General features: G+C 47.0%; 1 protein-coding gene across 2 annotated transcripts in view; it reads right to left on the minus strand.

The window, feature by feature from the left end:
• The window catches only part of LOC144933164 (guanine nucleotide-binding protein G(I)/G(S)/G(T) subunit beta-1-like), a 29,588-nt gene extending 16,758 nt beyond the window's left edge, over positions 1 to 12,830 (minus strand). Inside the window, exons 1-4 of one of the 2 annotated variants that reach the window (XM_078857773.1) lie at positions 12,637 to 12,830; positions 10,616 to 10,709; positions 8,789 to 8,827; positions 5,201 to 5,307 (exon numbers count right to left, since the gene is read on the minus strand). In XM_078857773.1, the coding sequence (XP_078713899.1) occupies positions 5,201 to 5,307; positions 8,789 to 8,827; positions 10,616 to 10,672 (203 nt within the window). In that variant the 5' untranslated portion in view covers positions 10,673 to 10,709; positions 12,637 to 12,830. The remainder of the gene's footprint in view (positions 1 to 5,200; positions 5,308 to 8,788; positions 8,828 to 10,615; positions 10,710 to 12,636) is intronic. The other variant, XM_078857772.1, reaches the window with a different exon arrangement.
• Positions 12,831 to 16,015: the final 3,185 nt, after the last annotated feature.

Consider the following 16,015-nt stretch of genomic DNA (forward strand, 5'->3'; position numbering starts at 1 on the left):
GTCCAGTAAAAATGTGTGGCAGATGATTGAGTTAACATTGAAAAGATGACAGTAGAAAAAATACTCGGGCTACCAGACTGTTTGGTCTTATCCGTACTGTCTTCAACCACCACACTGCAGGTCAAAACAGCACACACACTCACTTACCCACTCACCCACCCGCACCTCCAATGAACAGTTGGCTACGTATGGTGTGAATAGAAGTTCAACATATATACATACGCCCACTACACTGCAGGTCTAACACTTCTCTTTCTGCTTCTTCCCACGCACTGCTGCACTTTGGAATGTATTACCATCGTTGCTTTTTCAAAGCTCTCATAATAATAATCTCTCTTATCCATTATAATTTTGATAGCGCTATTTGTTCCTGACCATTCGACTATTTGGGGCCTTTGGGATTGTGTTCGACAACTGTGTAAAAAATATATAAATCAAATGAGCTTTGTGTTCAAACTTAACCCGTAATCATTCTTACTCCTTACACAATTCCGCAAACACACGTAGGAGTCACATGACTCGGCAAGGATATGCACACGAGCAGGGCCTGTCAGTAAGGGTTATCATGTTGAAAGAGCAACAGTGCAACATCAAGCGATGCGTTTCAATGAGGAAGTCTCCCTCTGATATTCACGTTGCAGCAGCCTGCGCGGAAAATGCTTTGCATGAACCGCGCGCCGAGGGGAACACGTTTGGAAGGCACCATCGCATGTGCGACAAGAGACTGAGACAATTGTTTTGAGTTGAAAACTTCCTTGGCGAATACCAAGCAAATGAGCCCCGAAGTGTGGGAGTAGGGACCCCAGACACTGTACATGGTGCCGAGGGGCAAACGTTGCAGCAGCGAGCATTGGTGACGATACTCTACTACCGATAACTCGCAATGAGGATGAAACCGGTCCGAAGCTGTTTATCACTGCATCACTGCATTTGCTCAAATGTACTTTGGCGATAAGTGAAGACGAGGGGGCCCATAATGCAGTTCTTTATCAACTTCTGGTGTTTTTTTTGCAGAATGCTCAAAGGCTGAGTGGCTTTTACACATTATTTTTGTGAAATGTTTGTAAGCTCCATGGCTGCCCCTAGAAGTCAAATGATCGCTAGCAGTGATGCAACGGTGCGGAAAAAAACTGCTGCTTCGAGGGGGGACCCACGCGGTGCCGGAGCATGGATGGCATGGGCCCCGCAGCAAGGAATGAAATGAGGCCCTCATAGCCCGGCACATGGGCCCCTCTGGCCTCAGGCCTGTGAGTTGTGTTGCCGTTTTACCCCCTGCACACTCATTGGCTATGAAACTGGTCCCACACGAGAAACTCCAAGCTCAGTTTTTTTAATATTATGAGTAGAATCAATGATTTCGTTCACGGTATTTCATATCATTGCACGTCCGACGAGCACGGTTGGCTACGTACGGTACGAAATAATCTTCTTGGTTCTTTCGGTAAAGTCACGTAGAAGGGAAATAATAAAATAATAATAATAAAACATAAAATAATTCTCACGGCGTTGTGGCCATTATTTTATTATGTTTTATTTTTATTATTTTATTATTTCCCTTCTACGTGACTTTACCGAAAGAACCAAGAAGATGAATTCCTACAGTCACGAAAGCTTTAAATCGGTACGAAAGAAGTTTCAACGTACATACGTAAGAGCTACCACATCTGGGAGGCTCAGCGAGGACACGTGCCGAGTTTGTAGCTCCTCCCTCCTTCAAACAGCCCCACCCATTTTTCCATGACCACGCCCACTCACCCACTAGCTCCCCCCAAAACTCAGTGTAACCACGCCCACTTTGTGGTAGCCCCGCCCCTTTGCCTGCATTGTGAGTCGAGCAAAAGGCCAGAAAATGTCGTTCAACATACGGAACACATGGAACACACATTCTTAGGTTTTTTTCGGTAAAGTCACGTAGGTAAAAAATTGAAATTACTTGAAACAGCAATCGTGCTGTGACGGTTCCACCTGAAGACGGAAGCTTGTGTTGCCTCCGAAACGTCGTGATTTTTTTTTTACTTTTATTAATTTTAATTTTTTACCTACGTGACTTTACCGAAAAAACCTAAGAATATGAATCCTTGCAGTCACGAAAGCTTCAAATCTAAACATGGAACAAACGTCTGTGAAGAAGAGATTTGCAGCTAATCGAATTCCTCCAGTGTCAATACATATTCCGTTTTTTTTTATTTTGATTCAACGACAGTAAACAGCCATCATTCGCCACCAAGGTCCGTCGATGCCATCGCTGACCTGAGGTGGCCAGGCTAGGTTCAAGCCGAGGCTGCGTGGAGTGAAGGCTCAATGGGAAGAGGTCACGGTTGGAGGGGGGGTACAAACCCAGGTAATTTGGGTAAACAGGTGAAGTCATCATACTGACACACGGACACACATACCACAAGTCTATATATACACACACACACACACACCAAAACACGAGAATTTGCATTCACAGTGACAAGCTCGAATACAAATGGCCACACGAGCACATACAGCCTACACATGTGACACAAAAGACAAAGACCCCCCGCACCGTATAACCTTAACAGACTGTTGAGGCAAGTGCTGTTAGCGAGCACCTGTGAAGGCCGGCATAGCACACGAGGGGGTGGGATGGCCAACACCACGCCCGGCCGCTTTTGTCTCCCAAGTGGCGATGTTTACACACCGCACCAGGTACTCATTTGAGGACAAGTCGATGTAGGAGAGACCCAGGGCACGCTCAGATCATCGTCACTGGTGTTGGCCATGAGCGGGAATTGAACTCGGGTGGCTGGGTTCGTAGCGCATCGCGCTAGTCTGTTAAGGCTACGAGCCAGTTTTCACACAGTACACAGTTAGATTTCTGTAAAGGTCACTCATAAGCGTGAATTTACCATAGCGAGCCATCTGCTACAAAGTGGAGCTTAAAGACCACACGGCATCATCTCTCACAAGAGCAGATGTGTACGTGTGTGCGTGTGTACGTGTGTGGGAGCGGTAGTGTGGTGGCTAGCGCGCCGTGCTACGAACCCGGCGACCCGAGTTCAATTCCCACTCATGGCCAACACAAAGTGACAATCATCTGAATCGGTCCTCATCCTCAAATGAGTACCTGGTGCGGTGTGTAAACAACATCGCCACTTGGGAGACAAAGGCGGCCGGGCGTGGTGCAGGCCACCCACCCCTCAGGTACTCTTCCGGCCTTCATCGGTGCTCGCTACAGCACTTGCCCCAACAGTCTGCTAAGGCTATACAGGGGATCTTTGTCTTTGTGTGTGTATGGGGCCATCCATTTAGAACGTACGCAAAAATCTGTCAAAACATGACCCCTCCCCCCCTCCCTGTACGCACGCGTACTTTTTACACCCCCCCCCCCACCTCCCGAATCCTATAAAACGGCCGATTTTTTTACTGGTAGGAACGAAGTGAACCAGCCTACAATAGATTATATCGTCCGTCCGTCCGATGTCCGATTAGGTGTAGCAACATCGCCCCCTACTGAAAACACTTGGCAGGACCCTACAAAAACCTTTAGACTCAGTGAGGCTTTCCTGGCTAAACAAGTATAACATTCCCTTATGATTCCCTGAGATAGTTTTTAATTAAAACATTTAAATTAAAAATAAACTCACAGCGGCCTAAAGCCTACAGCTAGGCCTAAAGCCTAGAACTAGGCCTCAAACTCTCCCTTCGTATCGTACCCCCGCGTGTGTGAAAGGGAGTTAATGTTTAACAATGTTAGATTCCCTGATGTTTTTAAATAGAAACATTTAAATTTAAAGCTTCTACATTAATAATTAAAACATTTTAATTAAAAATTAACTCACAGCGGCCTAAAACCTACAGCTAGGCCTGAAGCCTAGAACTAGGCCTCAAACTCTCCCTTCGTATCGTACCCCCGCGTGTATGAAAGGGAGTTAATGTTTAACAATGTTACATTCCCTGATGTTTTTAAATAGAAACATTTAAATTTAAAGCTTTAACATGAATAATTAATTTTTTTTATTAAAAATTAACTCACAGCGGCCTAAAGCCTACAGCTAGGCCTAAAGCCTAGAACTAGGCCTCAAACTCTCCCTTCGTATCGTATTTGTTCGTTCCTACCAGCCCACCCCGCAGGGACCTGTTATCCACGCAGAAACAATAAAGGATTCATAATATTCACGTGTTTAAGCAAACAGATAGTCCACTGCCGGACTATCGAACTCATTTGAAGGCCAATGTGGACAAATTATTATCGAGGCTTCACCCCCCCCCCCGCCCCACTTCCTATGCGTACATTGTCAGTAGACCCCCCCCCCCATACTCAAGCGTATGCATTTGGGTTAACCCTCCCCTCCCCCTCCATGCGTACGTGCTAAATGGATAGCCCCTATATGCATGTGTGTATATATGCATGTGTATATGTGCATGAAGATATGCATGTGTGTATCTATATATATAAAAGGGAAATTTGTGAATATGTGTGTCTGTTGGAAATGTTTAGCATACTTCCCAACAAGCAACAAACTTGAAATTTGGCATGTGGGGAGCTTCCAGACTGTACACAATGCAAAAAGTATAAAAATAGACTTTTGGATTTGGGGGGGGGGGCGCAATAATGCATATATTTTGCACGGCAAGTGAGCGATGACGTCAGATCTGTGATGTCACCCGCATGCGTAATGCGGTGTGCCTGCTGACGTCACGCATCCCCCCCCACCCTCCGCGTAGGCCGCGTATTAATCCCAGACAAGAATCTAAGTCTCGGGCGAAGCCGGGTAGTAAAGCTAGTGTGCATGTAAATAAAGATCCCCCGTATAGCCTTAACAGGCTGTAGGGGCAAGTGCTGTTAGCAAGCACCTATGAAGGCCAGAACGGTACACGAGGGGGTGGGTGGCCAGCACCACGCCCGACCGCCTTTGTCTCCCCAGTGGCGATGTTTACACATCGCACCAGGTACTCATTTCAGGCTGAGTCGACCTAGGGGAGGCCCAGGACCGGTTCAGATAATCGTCACTGGTGTTGGCCGTGAGCGGGAATCGAACCCGGGTCTCCAGGTTCATAGCGCAGCGCGCTAACCGCTACACTACCGCTCCCCACATACACACATGCACATAGCCTGGTACAAGCACTGTGGTGACGTCACTGCCACTTAGTGCCGAATGGTGGTTGTTATTGTCGTTGTATACATGCACATGTGTGTACACACATGTGTGTGTGTATATCCACCAGTGCGTACCGTGAGTCGGTGCCCCAGTGGCAGGCGTAGATTTTGGCGAGGTGACCACGCAGAGTTCGCCGAGTCCTCAACTGGATCCGCCCCACGGAGTCCAAGCTGGCTGTGACCTACAGCCACACAGACAAAGGTTCCCCCCAGATAGCCTTTAACTCGCTGTTGGGCCACCTGTAGAAGCTGGCACAACACACAAAGGAGGGTGGTGGCCAGCAGCAGGCCCGTCCGCTCGTGTCTCCCCAGTGCCAATGTTCGCTCATTTGAGGCTGAGTCGACCCAGGGGAGGCCCAGGACCGGTTCAGATATCCGTCAATGATGTTGGATGCGAGCGGGAATCGTTTGTGTGCCAACTACCCTGGCCAGTCAACGTGGAACCGTTGGGCCATGCCAACAAAATCGAACCATGCGCCAAGGTTGAGCCAACGTTGGCATGTATACCAGGATACCGCCGCTCCCCACCGTTACACACACTAGGAGCGGTAATGTCAATGCATGCGTGGATGTCAATCCATAGCTGTCAACCCATACGGTTTACCCGTATTCTTGTACAGGGAAATTGAGTTCTCAGGTCCATACGGCGTACAGCCGTTTGAATGCACGCAATTTTTGTTTTGTCTATTAGTTTGTGTTTCTCCCTTGTAATGGAACTTTGTAGGATGAACGTTGAGATCTATAAGGATATGGGGTGATCAATAAGGGTTAAATTGGTCTGTAATAAGGTAGGCACTGATGAGGGGTTGACAGGTATGTAATTTACATACATTATTAGTGTGCTTAACCAGGAAAACCTCGCTGAGTCTCTAGACAATTTTAAGGAGGGTACTGCCAGGTGTTTGCAGGAGGACGGTGATGTTGCTGCTGCTGTGTGTGATCCCAATTAAGTAATTTTCTGGGGAAATTCTCAGCTTTGGGATGTTTGGCCAATACCAGTTACACTGTATGGTTTTTTTTGCTATGGGAGGGAACTGGAGAAATCAGAGAAAACCCAATACACAGAAAGGCACCTGAGTAAGGAGTCACACCCAGGCCCTCCTTAAAGTAAGGCAAAAGTCTAACCCCTGCGCTGGCCAAATCTAGAACATTCATAGTATTCAGAAAATCTTCCAAATAGTGAAGAGAATACATTTACTTCGCATAGTTAATGGACAAAACGTTTAAAATCTTGATCGTAATAAAAGCGATGTTTCGTTTTATATAGCGTTGTTCACGCAAATTGCATTTCACAATCACCGAGGAAGCAGAGACGAGCGGCAAGTGAGCCACGCAGTGAGCCAGCGCAAACAATTGCCCAAGCTCTGCAGTCCTCTATATATTTCGTTAATTTCAGCCAGTTAATCAGTGTTTATACATGCAGGAGAAACCATAAAACATTGCAGCAACTATCGAACCCTTTGCATCGGGGCACTTTAACCGTCTCTTCACAGGGCACAAAATGTCGAATTCCCACAAAGTGGTATGTACGGCACATACTTGGTTTATATTCTTGGTTCTTTCGGTAAAGTCATGTAGAAGGGAAATAATAAAATAATAAAATAATTAAAATATAAAACAATAAAAAAAATCCTACGACGTTACGACTGCAACAAAAGCAATCGAAACGTCGTGAGAATTTTTTTTTGTTTTATTATTTTTATTATTTTATTATTTCCCTTCTACATGACTTTACCGAAAAAACCAAGAATATGAATCCCTGCAGTCACGAAAGCTTTAAATCAAAATACTTGGTTTAGTTTAGTTGATTTCAACCATGTGATACTACACGTACTTAGTTGAGTTTACTTTGTTTAAACAGGAAAGAACTCGAGAGACCAGGTTTAGTGTAAGTTGCACGACTGACATGGGTCAGCAAAATGCAAAATCCAGCACAAATTAAATAACATACAGCATAGAGCCGTTTCAATACGGGCAATTGTTTTTTTACGATTAGTTTGTGTTTCTGCTTTGTGATGGAACTTAGTAGGATGAACGTTGAGATCTATAAGGACACGGGATGACCAATAAGGGTTGTAAACTCTGACTTTAACATAGCCACTTCCGTGACCAGTTACATGCTAATTCCTCACATTAACATCATGCTAATCTCCCAGTTACATGCTAATTTCTCACTTTAACATCATGCTAATCTCTCACATTATCATAGCTACTTCTATGCTAAATTCCTCTGTTGATATGTAAACTCCTTTGTCAAGGCACTCTGCTCCTCCCACCCAGCTTAAATACGCTGCCAAGCTTAGCGGTGTTCATTGGAGCGCTGTCTTTCCGACAGCTCTGTTTCTTCACCTGAGGACGGCTGCTTGTGTTGTGGCCGAAACATCGTGAGAATTATAATTTAGTATGTTTTATTTGTATTATTTTATTATTTCCCTTCTACGTGACTTTACCGAAAGAACCAAGACGAACATACAGCAATGAAGCAAATAGAAATCAGAGCAAAGACAACCGTATCACAAGCCAGATGGCAAGTTGTTGCACAAACACAAATGGACGCTGCGCAAATTGGCTCGGGCAGATTATTTTTAGATTTGTCAATGACAAACTGCAATTAACACTGAGCAGTGAGCTGTTGAGGTGAGGATCAGAGTGAGGGGAAGGGCAACCTACTAATTCACTTAATTCACAGACCCGGAGCCAACCGCAATAATCGGAGGTGCGGGGGGAAGACAACAAACTAAACACAAAATAAGTTCTACAGAAATTAGTTTCTAATCCAGATGATTTAAAAGTGCATAACTCCAGTGTCTTCCTATTTTCAAGTTGTTTTCATGTTTATTTATTAGCTATAGCCCTGTGAGCCATTCGGCTCTTGAATCGGTTGCAACCGCAACAAACAAAAACACGAACAAGTGAACATCTTAAAGTGACTATGTGACTATGTGCAAACTAAAAATCCAGGAAAAAAAACAGCAACAATTCCAGAAAAAAGCACCGTACACCAATGCTGTGTGCAAAAATGCCAGTGGGATGCAAGTCAAACAACAACAACAACTACAAGACAACTTAGATTAAGGCCATCAGTCTAACTCCGTACTACAACAAACTCCGTACTATTGGAAGGAAGAGTGTTCCAAACGGCCGCAGAAGCAGATCTGAAAGTGTGCGATGCAGTGACCGTCTGTGCTCGATGGCCAGCCAAAAGCTGCTGTGAGGATGACCAGAGTTTGCGTGATGGTTCAGTCTCCTTGACGAGATAGCCATGGTATCGTGGTTCATTTGTGGCAAGGAGATGATGATTTTTGGCCATGCCGATACACAACCAATGTGACCAGTCAGGTGGTCAGCCAACGTGCCACTTGCTCTGATATTATTATTAATTACTCAACAATGTACATTGACCAGCGTGGCCAAGCATGATGAACTAATCACCATAACCAACATTGCTTCATCCAGCAGTGGATTGACAAAGGGCTGTAAATGATGGTATCTTTTATCACTATACTTATAACCTTTGTGGGATTGGGGCGGTGGGAACGTTGGTCAAATATTGCCTGTTGTTCAACGATAATTTAGCGGAAGAATGTCGGAAAACTATTATCTTTAAAGAATGCCGTTGTCAAACTGCTAAACCTACAAACAGGACAGAAGGGGCAACAGTACCTGAGCGAAGGTGGTGTCCGCAAATGCTTTCCTGGCCTCCTGTGACACACAACGGCACAGACAGGGATCGTGAGAAACAATGGGCAGGACACACACATGCGCGGGCAGGCGATGCTGATGGCGGCGGTGGTGTTTGTGGTCCTGTACTTAACATGGCAACAAAAAAAAATCTGCCACTTAAAGCGCAATTGTCGTATTTATTACTTGTAAACATGAAATTTGAAAATTCTATACAATGTAACAATTTCCCACCCCACACAGCGATTCGATGAATTGAGCTCGTAACCTGATTCAATACATTTTTACTTTTCACCACCCACTTTATTTCCCGAATGCAGCTATGGCATCGCGTCACGAAACGAAGCACCCATTGGGATTGCTCGCACAGCGGTGCAGTGCAACCCTTCGTGTAAGAGAACGGCCCCCGCAGAAGTGGATATCACAGAGCTACCGCCTGCGAGACAATGTTTCGACGCAGTTGGGGGCAGCACCTTCCCACCTGTGCTCTGCCAAAGAGGGGAAATATTCGTTGCACGAGAATCAGAACCATTTCCTCTAGCTCTCGAGATAAGATTCATGCCGAAATTACGTGCATGGCCATTTGTTGAACGAGCTGAGAGACCATCAACTCTGCACGTGTGGGAACCCCAGTGGAATCACGAGTGGCTCCCAGGGTCTCAGGGGTGCCAGCTTGGAGCTCAGATCTCTGTGCCGCCCGGCCACCTTCCCATCATAATGAATTGTTATCTGTGTAATTGTTTTTTTACACCTTACCATTCGCTCTATTTATACGTTTTATTGCTTGTAAACAAATGTTCCGGTTTTCTGAAAAAACAAATCAACTGGCACATTTGCCCATGCGACTAATTCATAGACTCTAGAGGGTTGTGGTAACTAAAATAAAACTGGCATCATACACGATAATCCAACCCAAAATAAACGAATTATGGATCGTAATTGTGGTTGTGAAAGCCTTCTTCTACACTTTTTTAACGCGTGTCGTTTGCTGTCGCATTGCCACAGTTTTGCTCAGTCCACGAGCCGAAATGTAACATTCATCTATAATTTGAATACATCGGAAATGATTGACGTGAACATGCACAATTCATTGATTTGTGTTGGGAGTGCAAGAATCGGTTGTCAGTGACATATCGACGCGTCGTTACACGCTGAGTTGGCATCGATGAAATGAACTTGGAGGATGATGACGAGCGGTTAGCGTGCTGTGCTATGAAACCGGCGACCTGAGTTCGATTCCCGCTAACGGCCACCACCAGTGACAATTATTTTAACCGGTCCTGGGCCTCATATAGGTCGACTCAGTCTCAATTGAGTACCTGGTACGGTTTGTAAACATCGCCACTAGAGAGACAAAGGTGGCCGGGTATGGTGCTGGCCACCCACCGCCTCTTGTGCCGTGCCGGCCTTCATAGATGCAACTCGCTAACAGCACTTGCCCCAACAGTCTGTTACAGGCTATACAGTGGATCTTTGTCTTTGATGTTGCTGGCGATGTCTTTGATATTCATGGTGATGTTTAAAATATTACCGATGGTACTGATTGATGTTGCTGTTGAAGCCGCTGCTGATGGGACTGGTAATGATACTGATGGTGATTTAAAGGATGCTGCTCATGGTATCGTTGATGGCGGTCATGACGTAAAAGAAGCTGCCACCACTGATGGTGCCATCGATGGTGTTGTTGTGGTGCTAGTGCTGACAGTGGTGGTGACAATGTTGAGAATGATGCCGACGGTGCCAACGATGTTGATGGTGATAGTGCCGAGGCGAGGCTGATGGGGCTGCTCGAAGATCAAGGGCGCGCACCTTGATCTGATTGCGTAGCTGTTCCGCCTCCTGGCGTAGCTTCTCCAGTTCACTCATGATGGCCGAGCGGTGCGGTCAGAGCGAGGCACCGTCCCTGCGCACCAGCAGCACCAGTAGCAGCAGCAGCAGCGGCGGCAGCAGCAGCAGCGTGTCCCGTCAAACACAGCCTCGCAGAGTGCTTGTACCGCCCTGTCCAGCTGGTCATCATAATCATCAGTCTCTGGTAAAGTCTTTAAAATGACGGTGTCGTCTCTCGTGGAGTATTTACACAATGTGTAGACGGTCCCCGTCTCTCACAATGGGTCCCTAGAAGAAAGAGGCTGACAGGCCAGTGTCACTGACAGCTCTTTAGACAGCCGGCTGACAGACCGACGGTCTTACGTTCGTCAGAATGAGTCATCAGTGTCAATCGATGGCTTTTGTGTTCACAAGTCACGGACGTAAAGTGTCCCATAGTTTCAGAAGTATGGATGACGCATCCTGAGAATCGGAATCTTTATTTATCCTGGAGAAATCCGACGAGCTATGAAGCTCTTTTTACACAGATGTCCAGTAGGAGCGGGTCAGAGAGTTACAACAAATACAACAAACGGCAGCAGTGCAAAGTATAGGAAAGGTAAGCAGATGACAAAAATAAACACGTAAATAGATGAAGAACATGAGTTCAAACTGCTTAAGTACACAAATTCCCAAGTTTGGACAAGGCAGCAAAACAGAACAAACAGTCCCAGACCAGAGCAAGACAACACAACACAATTGCACATTTAAATTGAACTTTCGATACACGGGTAAGGATGAAACTTACTAATTACATTCGCAAATGCATTCTGTAGCCAATAGACTAACAGACGATACTCTGATAGGGGATGGGGCCCTCTGCAGAGGCAAAACAATATACGGAAGACCGGCCTCTGATTTGGCATGGTCTGTGTACAACGACAGATCACGGACCGGCCCCTGATCGGACCTTTAGACGATAGCAATGGCTTCTGGTGGGTGGGTAGAGGGGGGTAGAGGTCTAGAAAGCAAATATACAGAAAGCCTCTGGTCTCTCGGCAACATTATCTTCAGTGAGAGAGAGGGGGGGGGGAAACTCACACGTACTCTGACGTTACAAAAACCCCAACAACATCGAGACGAAATTAGGCCTGCGGCAATTTTTGCCAATGTATTTCCACGAACCAGGTTGAGAGAGCAGAGAAAGAAGAGAGAGAGATGTCCTCTGCGTGAGAAAAAAAAGAAAGTGTGCCATAATCATCCCGCACCACCGATTAGCGCCGTTGGCCACGTACGGTGCGAATTAAGTTCAACGTACAGAGGTCGAAGTACCGAGTCAGCATTATTGTGCTCCCGTGTTCCAATCCAGGCAAGCTGCCCTGTGATTAAACTGGGTTTTCAAGTGGAGTGAAGTTGATTGCCTCTGCCTCGTCTCAAATCACAGCGCGCGCAAAGCTGCGTCGTTACTTTTCGTCTTGAACTTAATTTGGCTAAATCTGGCTCTGAGAATTCAAAGTAAAAAAACGCAATTACCGGATTGCCTGCCACGCGACTATCTCGCCGCAGAACACATGGGAAAGCCTAAAGGATGTCAATGTCGCTTGAAGTTTTTTTGAAGTCCTGCAGAAAAAAATCTCCTACATATAGAACGTTAATCGTTACATATATCACAAAGCGAGAGAGATCGACCTGTGGAAATATATCTAAATATACACCCTGCATAAAGAACGTAAAACGATACAACCACACACACACACCACACGCACGAAACGAAACCAGAACACACGACATCCTGACTCAGCCAAAAACTAATTCTGTACAAACTAGCAGCGGCAGAACCTGCAACACAGGCACACACACAAACACACACAACAAAATCCCACTGTGTGATCACAACAACAACAACACCATCTCTCTATCGTGTTCGCGAACACCTATTAAGGCCGGCACGGCGAACAGGAAGAGCGAGAAACCCAGAGAGAAGACGTCGGTGGCGTCGTCGTCGCGAGCTTTGTCCAACTCACCTGCTGCGCTGTTCCAGCTGATTGCGTCTCTCTCTCTCTCGCCTTGTCCCACTACCCCCGTGTGTGTGAGCGTGTGTGTGTGAGCGTGTGTCTGTGTGAGTGTCCCTCTCCCTAAGCCGTGTCCCTGTGTCCAGGTTAAGTCTCTCTGCGTTCACCCCCCACCCCACGCCCTCTCTCTCTCTCCGCCTCCCCGAGATTAAAGCGACTCAAACCCCGGACCCGGCAGCACTGACGTTGACAGGCGGCTAGAAATCCGCGGCAGCACCACACACCCACACACACACCTACTACAATACACACACACACCCACACAGACCTACTACAATACACACACACACCCACACACACATACTATGCTACACACACTTACCTGCTACAATACACACACACACCCACACACACACACCCTCACACACACCTACAACAATACACACACACCTACTACACTACACACACACCTACTACACTATACACACACCTACACACCTACTACACTATACCCACACACCTACTACACTATACACACACCTACTACACTACACACACACCTACTACACTACACACACACACCCCCCCACACACACAGCTTCTACAATACACACACACACCTACTACAATACACACATCCACACCCACACACCTACACAACACACCTGCTACACTACACACACACCTGCTACACTACACACACACCTACTACACTACACACACACACCTACTACAATACACACACCCACACACCTACTACACTACACACACCTACTACAACACACACACACCCACACACACCCACACACCTACTACACTACACACACACCCACACACCTACTACTACACACACCCACACACACACACCTACTACATTACACACACACCTCCCCACACACACGCACGCACACACGCAACAAAGACACAGATTCCCCTTGTAGCCTTTGACAGACTTTTGGGCCAAGTGCTGTTAGCGAGTAACTTCACCTATAAAGGCCGGCAGGGCACACGGAGGGGTGGGTGGGTGGCCGACATCACGCCCGGCCGCCTTTGTCTCCCCACTGCGGGAGTTTGCACACCGCACCGGGTTCTCGTTTTAAGGCTGAGTCGACCTAGGGGAGTCCCGGGACCGGTTCGGATATTCGTCACTGTTATTGGTCGTAAACGGGAATCGAACCCGGGTTGGGCCTGGTTCGTAGCACATCGCGCTAACCACTTCACACACACACACACGCACGTGCGTGCACACGTGCGTGTGTGTGTGTGCACACAGCAGCAGCTGCAGATGCCATTTGCCACCATATGGTGGTGATGGTGATGTCACCGTGGTGCTTGTGCCCGTCTAGGTGCACTTTGAGCCCACGCAAGATAAAGACAAAGATCCCCCGTATGGCCTGAACGGAATGTTGGGGCAAGTGCTGTTATACACACGCACTCACGGTGAAGCTAGATTGGAGATAGTATGTGCTATGAAGTAGGGCCATACATTTGAAACGTTGCCTATTGTGTAAATATCCGAGCTTGTTTGCCCGTCCGAGGACGGAAGCTGTAATATTGACGAAAAAATTGGGTAGAGTATAATTGCATCTTGTGTAAATTTAATGGCAGTGAATTTTGCACAAAACGAAGTCATCAAACACTTCACTGCATTTCACTGTAGCACTGTATATAACTGATCTTCAATTTGTTCAAATTCACTGCACTGATACTTTATTTTCTTCTGCTTTCGGTCACTGGGGTTGAAATAAATTGGAAATCCATACAATATCTGGGAAATCACCGAGAAATGTCTATTTTACCATAATGTAGAAGCATAAATTAGACTTACCTTTTGTCTCAAGTGCTGAAGAAATAAATAAAGACACCAAATCCACTTTGTCGCTTGCGTATAATTATTTATTAGATGCACTTTCAATAAAGAAACGTCAAACTTAAAGCGAATTTGCGAAAAAAAAACGCGCTAACCGCTACACACACGCACACAAAACAAGCACAATACTAGCCTTCATTAGCCACTAAATAGCGGCGATATTACCACAGGAGCGTTGTGCCCAGGATAGGTGCACTCTGAGGCCATGTGAAGTGGCTGTCTGGCTGGCCGGAGTTCACAAGAGTGAACAAAGTCCTCCAGGTCATATGGCAAGGGGGCGACATTGGCAGATGCATCAGCCGCACTGCCAACTACATAAACCGGACACCAAATACACGCGGCATGCAACACACACACACGTGCACACACTCGGGCACACACACACACACACGACCCCCCACCCCCCTCTGCCCTCTTTGCATTTCCAGAGACTGGGTTAGGATCTTCGTTGAATGTGGACACACTTTGTGAGACCCCGGGGTGTTTCGCTTACTTCGCGGTTATTGTTTTTGTGTCATGGTGGTCAAATGACACGTGCTGGTGGGCATGCGGTGTGTGTTTGAGTACTGTGCCATACACTATGGCGAGCGGTTTGCATCGTGGTTAGCGAACCGTGCTACGACCCCCCCCCCCCCCCCGGGAGCCTGAGTTTGGATGCAAACAAAATCAGAGCCAGTTCTGGGCCTCGCCTAGGTCAACTCAGCATTGAGTGTCCTTGGTGAATGTATGTAATACTGGTAGGAACCTCCTGGTTACACCAGCCCACAGGGGATTATTGTGTCCGTCGTGCAAACCACGTGGGAGAGATACGTATCGTGTTCATTTGAAAAGCAACGGCAACGTGCTTGTAACTGCACACTGGCACCTCCGATTAGCATGGTTGGCTACGTAATGTGCAAAAGAAGTTCAACATACATGACATGGTGTGCACGGAATAGCGCCCGTTATTATACACTCTCCGTTGGAGAGTCAAGTGACTATGCCCGGTGATAATGATTATGTTGTATCGTATAGTGTTGTGCCGAACTAGGACCCATGACTACCAGAGGGGGATTCCTTACCGATTAAAAAATCTGCTAGTTCATCAGCATTGACTTAAGCAAGCCTGGCTCTGCTGATGAGACGCTGCGTGTCGAAACCGGTCCAGAGTTCTGCTTGTATTAAACCAGACACTCAATTCTGCTGAAGAACACATTCCTGCGGAGGGAGCTGGTAGGAACGTTGGGTTGCTCGGTCAATGGCCAGGGTCAACGGCGGCGTGGTGTATTCCGCAAATATGCCCGACTGTGAGGGCGGGCACAAGCCGGCGTGAGTAGGTTAAACGTTGAGTTTTATAAGGGCACCACGGAGTGACCAGCCCCTCCCCACCCAGCCCAACCCCTCCCACCCCCCACCCAGCCCCACCCAGCCCCTCCCCACCCTCCCCTCCCCACCCAGCCCCTCGCTCCCCACCCAGCCCCTCCCTGCACGACGGACGGACACAATAATCCCCTGTGGGCTGGTGTAACCAGGAGGTTCATA

This window comes from Lampetra fluviatilis, chromosome 6 (assembly GCF_964198595.1).
Source record: "Lampetra fluviatilis chromosome 6, kcLamFluv1.1, whole genome shotgun sequence".
Taxonomy (NCBI): Eukaryota; Metazoa; Chordata; class Hyperoartia; order Petromyzontiformes; family Petromyzontidae; genus Lampetra; species Lampetra fluviatilis.